This window comes from Gasterosteus aculeatus, chromosome 16 (genome assembly GCF_964276395.1).
Source record: "Gasterosteus aculeatus chromosome 16, fGasAcu3.hap1.1, whole genome shotgun sequence".
NCBI lineage: Eukaryota > Metazoa > Chordata > Actinopteri > Perciformes > Gasterosteidae > Gasterosteus > Gasterosteus aculeatus.
Window position 1 is genome coordinate 10,429,352 of NC_135704.1, and position 14,584 is coordinate 10,443,935.

At 40.3% G+C, this 14,584-nt stretch overlaps 1 protein-coding gene across 2 annotated transcripts; it reads left to right on the forward strand.

The window, feature by feature from the left end:
• Positions 1-222: 222 nt before the first annotated feature.
• On the forward strand, positions 223-8,042 carry lnpa (limb and neural patterns a). 2 transcript variants are annotated; one of them, XM_078091057.1, is made up of 13 exons: positions 223-551; positions 1,438-1,533; positions 1,910-1,951; positions 3,362-3,549; positions 3,646-3,704; positions 3,794-3,834; positions 4,556-4,639; positions 4,766-4,817; positions 4,931-5,152; positions 6,209-6,317; positions 6,468-6,538; positions 6,858-7,013; positions 7,175-8,042. In XM_078091057.1, the coding sequence occupies exons 2-13, from the start codon at positions 1,507-1,509 to the stop codon at positions 7,345-7,347; spliced, it is 1,224 nt and encodes a 407-aa protein (XP_077947183.1). In that variant the 5' UTR covers positions 223-551; positions 1,438-1,506; the 3' UTR covers positions 7,348-8,042. The 2 variants fall into 2 exon arrangements, with proteins under 2 accessions (XP_077947183.1, XP_040058013.2); XM_040202079.2 differs by having other exon boundaries at positions 230-551; positions 6,212-6,317.
• The last annotated feature ends 6,542 nt before the right edge of the window (positions 8,043-14,584 follow it).

Genomic DNA, 14,584 nt, shown 5'->3' on the forward strand with positions numbered 1-14,584 from the left:
CTGTTCATCGGCTCATTTTGGCACGACCACTGGCCTTCAGCGTGCTTTGCAATGACCTTGACTTATAAAGGCTAATTGATACAAGTGGGAATGGCTGACATGAAGCATTTACTGTACACGGTATCACAACAACAGCGTCACAATAACTGTTACTCATCTAGAAAAAAAGAATGCATCATGAATCATGCATCATTTAAATGTGATGCCCTTATCATACTATTAATACAACAAGCTACAACATCAACAAAAACACACCCACTAGACTAATAGCTCAGCTAAAGTTCTAGTAATTCATAACCACAAGTGTTACACACACTTACGCACGTTTCTTCCTATTTGAACAAGTTTATTTTTTGCATAAGAATCCCTTCAGTCCACGCGCGGGGGTCGTTAGGCATCGAGGGTCCTCGTCAGGCCGGAGCATTAGAAGCAGTGAAGGCGCCGCTCGGGCTCCATGATGCTCTGCTAGCAGACACTCCCCCATTTTGGCTCACTATCGCTCCGTCAGGCGACAGGAGGACGGCGGTCGAAACCGGGACAGCTCCGCTCCGGTAAAAACGCCCCGCTGTGTTTCCAGACACTTCATTCACTGTCGTTAATGTGCTCTGCGGACTGACGTTATTTTGGTGTCCTCTTTCTCTGACAAAGGACGTTAACTTAAGTTTGCAACGACTTCCGTTACTTCTCGCTACCGACCGCAGGCTGCTGCGGCGTTAGCATCCGCAGCTAGCGGTTGGCTGCCCGGGGTTAGTGGGACGGCTATGCTAACGCTAACAGTTCACTCCATCGATGCATTAAGTGGGTAGAAAGTTATTTAGCGGCACGTTGTTGTTTAACCGTCACCCCTGGTTACGCTGTAACTGTAACCAACGTTCCGTTTACGTCAGTTGCCTCTGAAAACATCAACAACGAGTGAAGTCGTTACGTTTGGTGACTTCGTTTAACTTCGCAAAGGTCACCGTTTCACACAGAAGACCCCGATAAGTTTGACTAATGGAAATACTAGCGATGGCTAGTCAACTCTTAACTAGCTATGCTCAAACTGTTAGCTAGCGTTAAATGCACCCTGCCATAAAAGGAATACTGTTTTCGTTGAAACCGCCTTTGACACGATGCAAAGTCAGCACTATTTTGGAAGCAGTTATTTATGGAACTGATGCGTTGCGTTGCCCTTTTACTGAAGGATTTGTTCCTACTACATCCTCCAAACCATTTAACATATACGAGTAATAATATACGGCATTTTTGATATATTAGAGTTCAATTGGAACACAGTAAATTGCATTCCAAACCATCACCCTCTCAAGCAGCCTCCAGAGAAAGTTGAGTTTTATCAAATCCTTTTATCAATTGCATTGCACTGCATGAGTTGTATGTTCATGTGCCTCTTAAATTGTTTACCGAGTGTATATCAAAGCTCATAACTGTTGTCAACAGGTGGAGAGGTTACCTGCTAGAGGAGATCACAGAAGACAAAACAGAATATCCTTCAATCCTCGACAGAACATGGGGGCCGTCATCTCCCGGTGGAGGGTTTGTTGTCCTACTACTTAATTAAGATAATGTTGTTATTGCGTCATTTTTACTTTGTCAAAAGACATTTTTAGCTACAATGTTTGTAACTTTTAAATATGAGAAGCGGCCATGCAGGACAAGTAATTCGACCAAACAATATATCCGACACAAACAGGGGTTATACATAAATAAAAAAAATTAAGATGTTTATGCAAATCTTCATAGCCTAATTTAAAAATATCTGGTTCAACGAAAGAGGACAAATATGATAAGCATACAAAATAAGTGGAAAGGAGATGACTGCGGGAGTATCCAGATGTTTTCAAGAAGTTGCATGCACAAAATGTCATCATTTCTTCACACTGACTTGAATTTCCAAATGTTTGTCTTACAGACTAAACCATCCACTGTGGAGATTTTGGAGGGAATTGATAAGGTATGCATTTTCTTGTCGTGAGATGATGACCTGCAATACATTGTTCTGCTATTCTAGAAAATCAACAGTGTTTTATGTCTTCTCGCTCTCCTGTTTAATGTAGAGTATTTTACAATGATTCTCTTGATGTCACAAACACCCATATGATCTAAACCAATTTATACTCTGCATTGAATTAGTACAATTTAATTTATTCTCTGGGCTGCACCACTGTCAGTGGGACATTTGAAGGGACTTTTTGGGGGTACATTTTTGGGGGTACAAGTAGACTGTTGTTCATTAGACATACTTAAGTTTTATTTTTGTATGTCTGGCCATCAGTTATATTGGGTAACAAATTAAAAATCAGCTCCTGATTGGCTGACTGATGGGTCTTAAGTGCTCTTCTACAGCTAAGCTAGTGTTGGGCTATTTTCAGCAAATGTCCTTGGAGCCAAAGGCACTACACATATACTGAAGAGGTCAGGGGGACATTGACATGTTGAAGAGACAGTGGTTTTGCTCTATAACGTTATCATGGGGATTGGTTCCCCACACATACACAAAGGTATAGTTGTTCTACGGTGAGGCTGTTTATCCAGTGCTTGGAGTGACAGACACACGTGTTACAGGAGACCCGTAGTGACCAGAGGGGTTCCCAAAATGCTCGCTAGCTATTTATAGATGCCCTAAACAGCGCCTTGACGCGCTGAGGTGACTTTTCTATATGAGGGAAAAGATGAATGAGCCATTTGTTCATTGGAATTATATAAATAGCTGCCTGTCTTTCCAGATGAGAAGTTGATAGCTTTTGTTAGGTTTCCTCCTAGTAGTTACTGCCAAGTAAGAATGATATTTCTCTGATATGCAGGTTCAGCTTTATAGCTCCATTTCCGCTAAAAATATTGGTGTTCGCGTCTAAAGTTTATAAATCTATAAAACTCATATTCACTGTAGGGAGACATCACATTTAAGGCAGTGGTGACCCTGGATCCTATTTTGTACTTCAAATAAAACAAATATTCTCACTTAAGGGTGGGCTAGCACCACACTGGAAAAGCCTGCTGTGAATAATGACACAGTCCTAAGAATCAGGTCACCGCAATTTCATTTCACTGTACCTTTTTTAAAGGAGTTCCTCTGACCTGTTGATAAGTTGAGTTCTTTGTTTGGCTGCTGTTTCTCTCAGATAATTCTATATTGACATACAGACAATGTATGCAAATTTGCATCTAAAATAATCAAATTGTGACTCACTGTAATCCATTGAATGAGGCCGTGCGTGTGTGTGTGTGTGTGTGTGAAGCCATAATGGTTATTTTTATGGCACTTTGATTAATTGTAGTCTGTAAGGAATCTTAATCCCATCTTACTAAGGGTAATCACATTTGTGTTTTGACATGACTCTCCTTTGAATTGTTTTCCTCCCAGGATCTACAGACCCTCCAGGAATACAGTGAGAAGTACCAGAGGCAGTTGAAGATATGGGTCGGGCGACTGCTTCTGTACTCTTCTCTTCTCTACCTCATCACGTGTATAGTTGTGTATCTCTGGTTCCTGCCTGAACTGTTGATGGGACAGCTCATATTGTCTCTTCCCTTTGTAGTATTTCCCTTATTGTAAGTGTGCAAAATAGTCTGTCATATTTTCACTTAAGCTGTAACTTCAAGGTATTGTAAGCAATCAACATTTTTTCCTCTTTTCCCTTTTATCAGAGTTTGGTTACTTAGAAAAATGCTTATCGTTATTTTTTCTCGAAGAACCGAAAACAACAGTAAGATCCTTTTTGAATATTTATACATAACTTATTTTTCTGTTAACCAATGTTGAATTTTTGACTAAAATCGTATTTTTTTTTTCCAGATGAAAAATTAGAAGATCTTAAATCACGAAAAAGGAAAATAGTAAGTGATGTTTTTCTGTTTTCAGTTATTATGGATTTTTTCAGCTGTGGTTTCCCTTTTGTCTTTTACTCCAAATACTTAACACAGATATTTGTAATATTCCCTATACACAAGTTTCATGCGTCTTCGGGCCACGTCATGGGGTTTCCTGCAAAAGGAGGACTCGCCCTTCCTTCAAGTTGTGTAGGAGGCGTGTAGAGGCGCTCTCATCAGTCCTCTCAGCGTTTTCCTGCGACATACTTTCTTATGCGGGATCTGTACAGAGGGTTTGATTTGTACAGTGACTTAAGCCAGCAAACCACTAATGGCCCTTTAATAGCACTTAGTGCAGGAAAGAAATGCATCTGAGAAATTGCTTGTCATCCTCTGTCAAGTCTATTAAGTTTCAATAATTAGGGCTGATGGATTTTCACACTTTCCATTATCGAAGTAGTGAATGTAATTATTCTTCATATTTTATGTAAACATTTAGAAATCTTTGGTACTTAGATGAAGATGTACTCTTTAGTGAAGTAACTTCCTTGTGCCGTTTCTTATATTTACGTGTAATCTTATCGTTGGTGATTCTAAGATATCGATGCGTGTTTATGAAACACCTTTTAATTAAATTGGATGACCAAGTAGTTACTAAGCAATAGAGCTATTATTGTAGGAATATTTGAATAAAGTCAGTTTGCATTAATGCCCTTAATACTTTTTAATATTGTCTTGTTTTTTCCAGCTTGAAGAAGTCATGGAAACGGAGACGTACAAAAATGCTAAAATTATCCTTGAGCGATTTGATCCCGATTCCAAAAGAACAATTGTGAGTGGCCTTCTTTTAACTTTGATATATATATATATATATTATATCAATCAATCTCAATTATTATACATGTTTTCCATATTAAAACAGTATTTTGCACTTGTTCTTTCTTTTTCCATTTTAAAGGAGCTTGACTCCACACCAGTTCGACCCCAGATGACTCCAAAACCAGGCCAAGGTACGAATGAGTTCTGCACACCGCACTCTTTTTTTTTTTTTTTTTTTTTCCCCCACTGCTCCTTTTGCATGTCTTACTATTGTTCAGTAAACCACAATCGTTTTCTGTGTTAGAGCTCCGCCAGCGCAATGTCATCCCGAAGACCCCCACGGTGGCGGTGAATGCTGCGAGCGGAGCTGCTGCTCGCCCCCCTCTTAGCTCTGGGTCCACCTTTCCCGGACGGTCCTCCCACTCTGCTCCAGGTGGACCCCCAGAGAGGGGCCTGTCTGCTGTGGCTGCTCAGCAGAACTTGATGAGGAGGCCTGTGACCCCGGGAACACCTGTTCCAGGAGTCGGTGAGTTACCTGCACACAGGGGAACCTCGTCATAATGTGCTCCATTAAGGTGTGATTTACTCTTCTCTGGCTCGACGTCCCTGGTTGCTCAAGGCTCTGTGTTGGGTGTTGTCAGCAAGGGTGGTATATGTTATACAGAAGTTCTAATGTGTAACTAATTGCAGGAGTGCAGTTTTTTAAACAAGCCTTTATTAAACGAGTGTATAATTGAGAACTATGATTAGAATTGGGGTTTATCTTTTGAGGCGGTCAGTGTTTACCCGGAGAGTAAGCAGCATGTGCTTTACAAAGCAGGCCAACGCGGGGAAAACTTTCCATAGAACAGTTGCTGAATACGGAAGACATCTGTGCAGTGCAGAGTGGCTGGATATTCAATATAAATTATTTATGGACTATGAACACTCAATAGAAGATGCAAATAAGTGCAAATGGTAAAGGACGTGTGTTCCTAGAGGAAGCCGCATGCTGTAATTGCCATGTGGAATGCCAACTGTGAGGTGTGCACGAATCAGGATTACATTAACTATGATTAATTATCCAGACCTGCGTTTGTTCTCTGGGCAATGCTGGTGGAATCTTGCTAAATGTCTTTTAATGCTTGGTGAAATTGCCGTTGCCATTTCAAACACCTTGCAAATGGTTTACACGACTTGATGTTATCACCTGCTTCTGCTGAAAATTGAAAGTGAAAAGCAATTTGATACAAAGCGTCACCACAGAGTCTCCATATGTTGGTAAATTAATAACCAGCAGGATATTGAGACTCTGCCAAGTCTCACAGAAATGACCAGTCATCTTCCTATGATTGCTGTTGATGTTAGATTAGATTAATTAGTACTCACCAACACAGCAGGGATTCTGGACGTGCATTTAAGCGAGATCCCGTGTTAATTCATTAGGAAAAAGGCACCGGTTTGTGTAACATCCGTCACGGTTTGTGCAGTAAACTACATTTCAGCCCCACTGTTTCACTGAGTTTTTCCCGTAAGCAGCCTCTGTTTAATGCAGTTTGTATTCAAGTCTGCAGAACGTCTTACGGGCATTGCTGTTCTTTAGCAGGGATGCACCCCCCAGGCCCGCCGCTGGCCAGACCGGTGGTCCCAAGGGAAAGAGGCGCTATGGACAGAGTCATTGAGTATCTTGTTGGAGATGGCCCTCAGAACAGGTACTCCGCCTCTGCTTTTGAACATCCACTATTTAGTTTTAGCATAACACGTATATGTATACAACGTATCATTTATATGTAATATTAAGATGGTTTTTATCCAAGCTATGAAACCGCAGTGGTGAACTATCTTTTATGTCTTCCTCGTAGATACGCTCTCATCTGTCAGCAGTGTCTGTCCCATAACGGCATGGCATTAAAGGAGGAATTTGAATATGTTGGTAAGACTTAAAAGGAACGCACCCTCTTGTCAGTCTCCATCAAATACTGCGCCTTCGTTTGCCCTCTAGCTTTTGGCAGTGTAGTATATCATGTAGCTCTTAAATGCCGCTGCTACAACCGACCCCTGTAAGCAAAAACGCAGAAAGATTGAATATGCAAACCAGTGCTACACATCAATCTGAAGTGTTTATGCATCTCAGGCATTTTCTGTCATTGGTTCACATTCATGTATATTAATCTATGTCTGTTCCGAAAATGCATTGGAGAAGTGACATAAACTGTGTTTATGTGTGCGGTGTTTGACTTGTGTTGTTTCAGCCTTCCGATGCGCATATTGTTATTTCTTGAACCCTGCAAGGAAGACCAGGCCTCAGGCCCCCAGACTGCCTGAGGTCGCTGGCGAGCTGAAGGTGTCACCCGACGAGCCCTTACCTTCGTCTGCCGCCGATGTAGAAGTTGACCAATCGCTTTTAGGTGAGAACGGCACGTACGCAGCTTTCATCTGGACATGGTTAACAATATTAGTATATTTAACTAAATTAAATGTTAACACTGTAGTCTAACACGCATGCATATCCTCTGCTTTTATACTATTTTTATATTTTTTCAATTTAAAAAAACGAAATCTAAATCAGGGCAAACCAAGCCAGCAGATGTTTCAGCTGAAGCGGACACCCAGGAGCCCGGCACACCAACGTCCACAGAGCCCAGCTCGGCGTCAGACAACCAAAGCACCCCCGAGTCTCAAGATCTGCCCTCGGAGAAATCTGACGCAGAGCAAGATGTGTCTGCCATGGAAGTGGAATAAAGCGATGCCAGTCAGGCTGAAACGTTTATTTTTAAGAAATGTGATTACCGTTGACTTGCAAGTAAACGCCGTGAGTTGAGTCGACCCAGTAAGAAGTTAGCAGGTGATGTGATTTTCAACTTACAGTCCAGAATGTCCTTTTCTTTTGAGAATTGTTTTTATAGTCCTAGCAATAGTATCTTTCCTGTATGAGAACATGTCTTATTCTCGACAGGATTATACTTCATGGTGTGGATTTAGAATTTCTTTGTTTTCTTTACTTTCAATATTTTATGTTTGTCTTGGACAGAACTTCTTAACAGTATTCTATATGAGTTAATTTGATACTGCGGGGAAAAATAATATTTTGTGGGTAAAATGTATTTATGGGAAAATATTTATAAATACTTTTCGATAATGCTTTGCCTCTCATGGCGGCGTTGAATGGGGTACTTTGTAGCACGGGGATGCTGATATGTTTACACAACAATGGTACCGCAATACAAATGCAACACAGTATATATTTATTGCTAAATGGAGATCTGTCAGTACTGTGCACTCGTCCCAAGTGCCTTTTCAAGTCTCTTTTAGAGCGCTGTTGATACAACCTGTTTACACAAAGACGCTGTCATTAAACTGTTTACAGACTGTATCTGTTTTCTGTATGTCGGAATTCTTGTTCTGTATGAATAATGCTAAATAAACTTTTGAGAGCATCTGTCTTCATGTGTGTTCAGAATCACAACGCATTCAGCGAGACAGTTATTTATTTTTTTAGTAAGGCTGAAGAATTCTCTGACTGATGTTGGTGTGAAAACAATCACTTTGCTGCATTTTAAAAGTGATTCTCCATTGATACCGAAATATGGATCTAACGGTCAAACTAACATGTAAATAGCCATAATGGCAATAGCTTGGTTATTCGTGTCACTTTCTTTGTGTCATGTATTTTAAACTGCCCCCCTCCCATTTCTTCTCCGGCCGCCTTCTCACTCAGGAGCATGTTTAAACGGTCCATTTTCATTAGCAGGCCAATTTTAGCCTGTGATCATTTTATTTTAGCTCATTGATCATTTCAGACAGTGTAAGATAATAGGCCTGACACCGAGCCCGACCACTCTTGATTGCTTGACCCTCTTCATTTGCAACACGAAACTCATTGCGGCTACAAAGTTGCTCTCTGCCATCACATGACCCCCTTTTCCCCTGAAGATAGACCGTAAACCATCCGTGAGGTCAACACCCCACGTCTTCTATGGGTTTTGATAATGTATGTTTACAGAGACGTGACCTCCTGGGCCTTGTAATGCATCAATGTGACACAGACAGTAACGCCCGATTCCACCGCATGCTGTTTGAGGTTGACCTCTGACAAGAGCCAAACGGGGGAAAAAATGGGACATCAATAGGACGATGCTTGCATGTTGTCATGCCATTGGGAGGTTGTCCGGTGTACATAGCTTGCACATATATGCATCATCATAAGTGATATATCACGAAAGCGCTCTGTGCTATGTGTTTTTAAAATGTATGTCTGAGTAATATTTTTGACTCCACAGCACTGAATCATTTCTTGACAGTTTGTACAGCTGAGATCAACAATTGTGTTTTGTGTGCCCAGTTTTCAACTCAGCTTAACAACATTCAGTTTCAGAGACAGATGAGGGGTCACAGACATCTTTGCCTTTTGCAACTTTTACCATTTATGTAGTGGCAAACCAGGCCTTTTAATTTGAAATTAACCCTCTAATCAAGATTATATTATAATTTGGACTAAATTGACCTTGATATCAACCTATTGATAAACAGTTAAGACGCTGCCTGCATAATGTGAATACAATAGATACACTCTGGTTCTTGTGTCTAACTGAACAAAAGGATTACATCTGGATTGCTATCATGGAGACGCTAATTGATTTTCAAGGATGACAAATGACATACAAAGCCCCCGTGCCAGGGTAATTTTGAGCAAGCGATGAAAATGTACAGCAGAGCTGTCCCAAGGTTCATAGTTCTTTTCATACTCATCTCTCACATGTGCATTCGAGGCCACTTGACTCAAATTTATACTGATCTTTTATTTATACCCAGAAAAAATGGCAGATAAGAAACATAAGTGTTCTTGATATTGTGTTTTGTCATATCTAGCAGCCAAAGATTGAAATCCTGCGAAACAATTTTCTGTAGAAATGAAAGAGCGTGGCCTTCTGAACCTCGGAGGAAAATAACCCTGCGGTGCGAAGCCGAATATGAAACAGAGGCACAGAATAAGTAAAATAGACAAGTGCACCAGGCCTGTCACTTTTCCATTTGCTGCCCCCGAGTGTGAGCACTTCAATATTCTCCTCATCTCGGTGAAGACCTTCATCGTTATGCCCTATCTACTGTACTGAATACGAAAACAAAACACCATAACAGACAAAAGTAATAAAGAAGGGACTTTTAAAAGATTTACCATGTTTGTGTCCATCAGGAAGTAGAATGAAAAGAACAACAAAGTCGTAAATATACAACACAAGCCCTTGCGCATTGGAGGCGATGTGGAAAACGCTCAGATGAGTGTCGCGGAAGCACTTTAACATGGTTTTTGATATCAAACATCACCATTGGCTCTTGCCAACGGCATCATTACACAGTAATAAGAGCACAATCTCCTTCAGAGAAGCATTAAATTCAGATTAGATTATACAAGAGCCTGGCTTGATGAGCTGCGAGGGGAGATGGTTCCCGAGCACTGGATCTCTGCTTATCACAGTTGCTCCGTAGCTGCTCGGGCTTGAATTGCCGCATGACAAAGTTGATCAGTTCTTTAACAAAAGGTCATCAGCTTCCCAAGAAATTAGCTTTTTAAATTCAAGTCATTTGAAACGTACACACCCAGATGGATGGACCTCCGCCCCCCCCCCCCCCCCCCCCAAATTCAATCTGTCAAATCACCAACGCATGCCGCTGAATACGTGATGCCGGCAATAAACCACTGTGCCGCAGTTTATACCAGAGTGACATTCAGGGATCAGAGAGCATTGTCATTCTCTGTCCTATCTTGAACTCATTGCGCCACTGAGGGATGACATCTGTTTGAGCACTCATACACTTTGACAATTATTACTGCAAACAATCTACTGTGGCACCTTGATTAAATAATAAACTATAAGGACAAGTGCGATATAGAGCCTACGCATGGAAATGTCTACCACATCACAGCAATAAACAGTAAGACACTGAACATTGAGATGCTAGCGTGTACGGGATGCGCTCCAAATATGGCAATTTAATATATTTGACCTGTCCTTGCTTTCAATGTTCCTTTACATGTTTTTTGTTCTTCACAATTGATATATTGGTTGATTGTATATTGGGTCAGCAGAGAACATGCCCTCGGAATCAATGACATACAACCAGATTGACCTAAATTTAAAAGTCGTGTCATATGCATAATAATTCAATCATAGAGTATAGCACAAATAGGGAGGAATTGGTAGGCCAAGACAACACACTCTTCGGCTTCTGCCTCGTGTGGAAATCATACAAAGCATCCTGCAGGCAGCAGGTTCATTTTATAGCTTCATCTATTACCACACTGTCATTGTTAATTGTCTTCTTTTTACCTCTGCAGGATTTTCCAAAGTGGTCCTATCGAATGTGACAGGAGGAAGAGCATTAAGCATCTGACAAGATGATATCTAAGTTCAATTTCCTTCTCCTCACCTGATTTATACCTGCAGCAGATCATTTTCCTTTCTGTCATAAAGACCTCTATAAATCAGTGGTGCTTATGGAAGCACTACAGAACAGGGTCTCTGGATTCGTATCCCCTGTGTTCGCTATTAGGAAGCCATTACAGCCACATTTTCCTCCTTCAAACAAAAATGATCAAATCTAATACTGGCGAGATTAGAGCGATAAAGAGAGAAAGCGCCGGCAGAGCTGTTCAACGCGGAAACGCTATCTAAACAATATGCGCTAAACTCAATAAAAAACAGGCTTTTCCGCCGGTGACACCATTATCCATCTGTTTGGACAAAATTGCTGTATCATAGTATAAATCTGCGATACAAGTGACATATCCTCTAAAATAAAAGGGAACATTAACTGCTCTATCTTCTAGAGGCCATGGGACTAGCTGGCTATAAGCTCACTCAAGTGTGATGGCAGTTATACTGTGTTTTACTAGACTGCAGACAATTATACTTTGCTCCTCTCCCCTAAGAAGACAAACTGCCACGGCTTCAGCTGAAATGATTTCAAATAGATTTTCCAAAATGTCTGTCGCCAGATTGCTTCCATACATTATTTCACTTAAATGGAGAGAAAAAAAGAGGGAGCAAATCCACAAATCAATCACAACAGCCCACTTCACCAGATGGAGAGACGAGAGCTTTCACTGAGTGTGTGTCTGTGTGTGTGAAAAACCTACAGAGAAGGACAGTTATAGGATGTGCACAGTCCCGTCTCTTCTGTACGTGTCTCACTCATCTTGAAGGATGACATCGAGTATCTACTCTCAGCGGTGAGCTGGCAGTGCTGTAAAAGTGGAATAATGTATAATGAACTGACCCGTTGACACACTGGTCCGTTCACTTGATCGCAATCCGTTAAGAGGAGAGGGACATTTAATTATTTCAAATGAGTTGTATACTATTGCTTCGTTTCCTTTGGTAACACAGGAATATGCTTATGAGAGAAGATAAGATGAGAAGAGAAATAAAAACACAGTAGGTGGAAATGCGACGAGGGTGGAAAAATACTATTATAATAATATTATAATCCTTTACATTGTTGCACATTCACCGACCAACATATGGGCTAACATATAATTCTAACGCTATCTCGTTTAACAACCATTTTTATCATGTAGTCATCTATTTTTGACCTGTAATTACACATCCATGTGGGAGACTATTAAAAAAAGGTGCTTCATTCACACCAACCAACAGGAATAGGTTGTTTCAGCCAGATTGAGCTACACTGAGTCGGGCCTCTACTTTTCACACACGAATATGCCGAATAGAGCCAACTTGTTATCCTTCTCTGAGTTTATCTCAGTGGAGAAGTTAGCTAGATTTGAGTGGGGTAATGCATTAATTCAATCTTCAGTATAACTAACACCACAATTGCTTTACGACACCGTGATTCCACTGGAGAAAAGCAAGTCTGATTTTGAATTAGCTCGTGAGAAATTGCTCACGCTGTGTAGCTGGAGGTGGAGCAGAGATGCTGCAGTGCTTTTCTCCTGTAAAGCAGGTTGTTTTTTTGTCAGAGCATTTTAATTGATAACTGTTTAGATTTAACGTTTTTTCCAAGAACTATGACAAAAACCATTCCAGAATTTGTCCGGCCTCCTTTGACCTGTTGGATGCTGTTGCAGTGTTTTCATCGTGGTCTCCTTCTGGAATGTCCTGATGTGAGTGGTTATGATTATTATGTCCACGTGTTCAGTGCCTCCAGATAGCACGTAAGGCCGAGTTCCTTTAATATTTGATGGTTGGATAACATACGCTAAAGTAATTTGTTCTTAAAGAAAATGTAAAAGCTCCTCATATATGGTATACAGTACCGGTAAAAAGCTCAGACACAATTCAATGGGAAAGTGTGTCCGAACCTTTGACTGGTGCTGTATATGTACATAAATATGTTTTGCAGGATGCATGAGGATGTATTTCATGTAGTTTTTGTAATTTATGCTTTCTAGTATAACATTTTTGACACAAAGGCCTCAATGAGGACGTGTTCCCAGTCCAGTTTTTGATTGTTCTATACAAAACTGAGAGTGAAAAACAAATGCTTAATTTTGAATAAAACAATGTACACACACACTATTGTGTGTGTACAATTGTCTGACGACGTATCAGTCTAAGGAGTTGTAACCTGACACAAGCCGTACGACACATGCACACGACTTGTTCTCACAGCAACTAACTTTATACTTTAGAACAGGACCGATTATTCATTGCCTTTCATCCCATAAGGAAAAAGTAACAAACATTATGACACCGCTGCAATTCAGCATTATAGTCATGCACATTTATTACGTTTACTGTAGATGGCAAACACCCATGCGTAACACAATCCATCTCTGTTTTGTGTAGATAGTGTTGTGTGTGAGATGAATATGTGCAACAAAATGACAGAACGCAGGGATATATATATATATTCTGTGTCCATAATACCAAAGGAAACATACACCAGCTCACATAACGGAATTCATTTTACTGTTATTATACTTATTCACTGTGAAACCCTCCCAGAGGAAGTAATACCAGCAGAACCATTTTAATCTCTTCTCATCACAAACTTGAGCGTTGTCAAGGTGTCGGTGTGGAGTTATGAGGGCAGTGATATATATTTATGTATTAAGCAGTCAGTAATGTTCCTGCAACAAAAAAAAATCTTCTCAATAAGCAAATCCCAAATTTCAGCTTTAAACTACTAAACTTACAACTTGTCAAACGTTGTACTGACTTCAAAAAACTCCAAAGACTAAAGATTCCTAAGAATCAAACATAAAGATTATTGCACCAGATCTTGTTATTAATAACAGATATAATACATATTATCTGCGCTTTCTTTTATCCTAACGACAGTAAATAGTGTAATTCCGTTAATGTTCACAAACCTTGTGACGTACCTTTTATTCACATTTCAAATAGGTTTGGAATTCAAAATTGCTAAAGTTTTGTAAAGAGCAAAAAAGTTGTCAGCGCAAATCCAGTAATTTAAACAGTGTACAGGTTTGAGTAATACTTGATATTAATATGTCAATACAAGTTAACGATCAACAAGTATTACTACACACTAGCCGACACCATAATGTAGATTCAGCTGCGTATGATGTACATTAAAATTAACTGAAGTGTTGCGTAATTATTAATTCATGAATCAATGGACACTTGACAGAGACATTTTATATTAGATTAGATATTTAGATATAGTGTTTCTAATGTTTTGAGGTGACTGCTTGGAGAGTATCTTCCCTAAAGATAAAACTGTATCGTCTTGCAGTGTAAGAAAAAAATATCCAAAACGAAACCTCTGAGAGGATGGAGGGTGGCGGCGCAGAGGAAGGTACCTCTTTAACACAGCGTTTAGCACAATTTGAGTTGAGTTTTTAGTGTTTACTACATGGCCAACAGTGTGACAGCCCCCAGACAACTTGCATGAAAGTAATTATCTCGACAAAACCTGTGTTCAAAAACAACCCAGCGCCTCTTTCTTTGTGGACATTAGCCTGTTGGCACCACTGTGCTGTGACTGCGCG

Bases quoted from the DNA above. Each gene is read 5' to 3' on its own strand.
- lnpa (XM_078091057.1), top strand. From the start codon at position 1,507: ATGGGGGCCGTCATCTCCCGGTGGAGG. The intron at 1,952-3,361 runs GTATGCATTTTC...TTTTCCTCCCAG, and splicing joins TTTTGGAGGGAATTGATAAG to GATCTACAGACCCTCCAGGA. The intron at 3,550-3,645 runs GTAAGTGTGCAA...CCCTTTTATCAG, and splicing joins TTTGTAGTATTTCCCTTATT to AGTTTGGTTACTTAGAAAAA.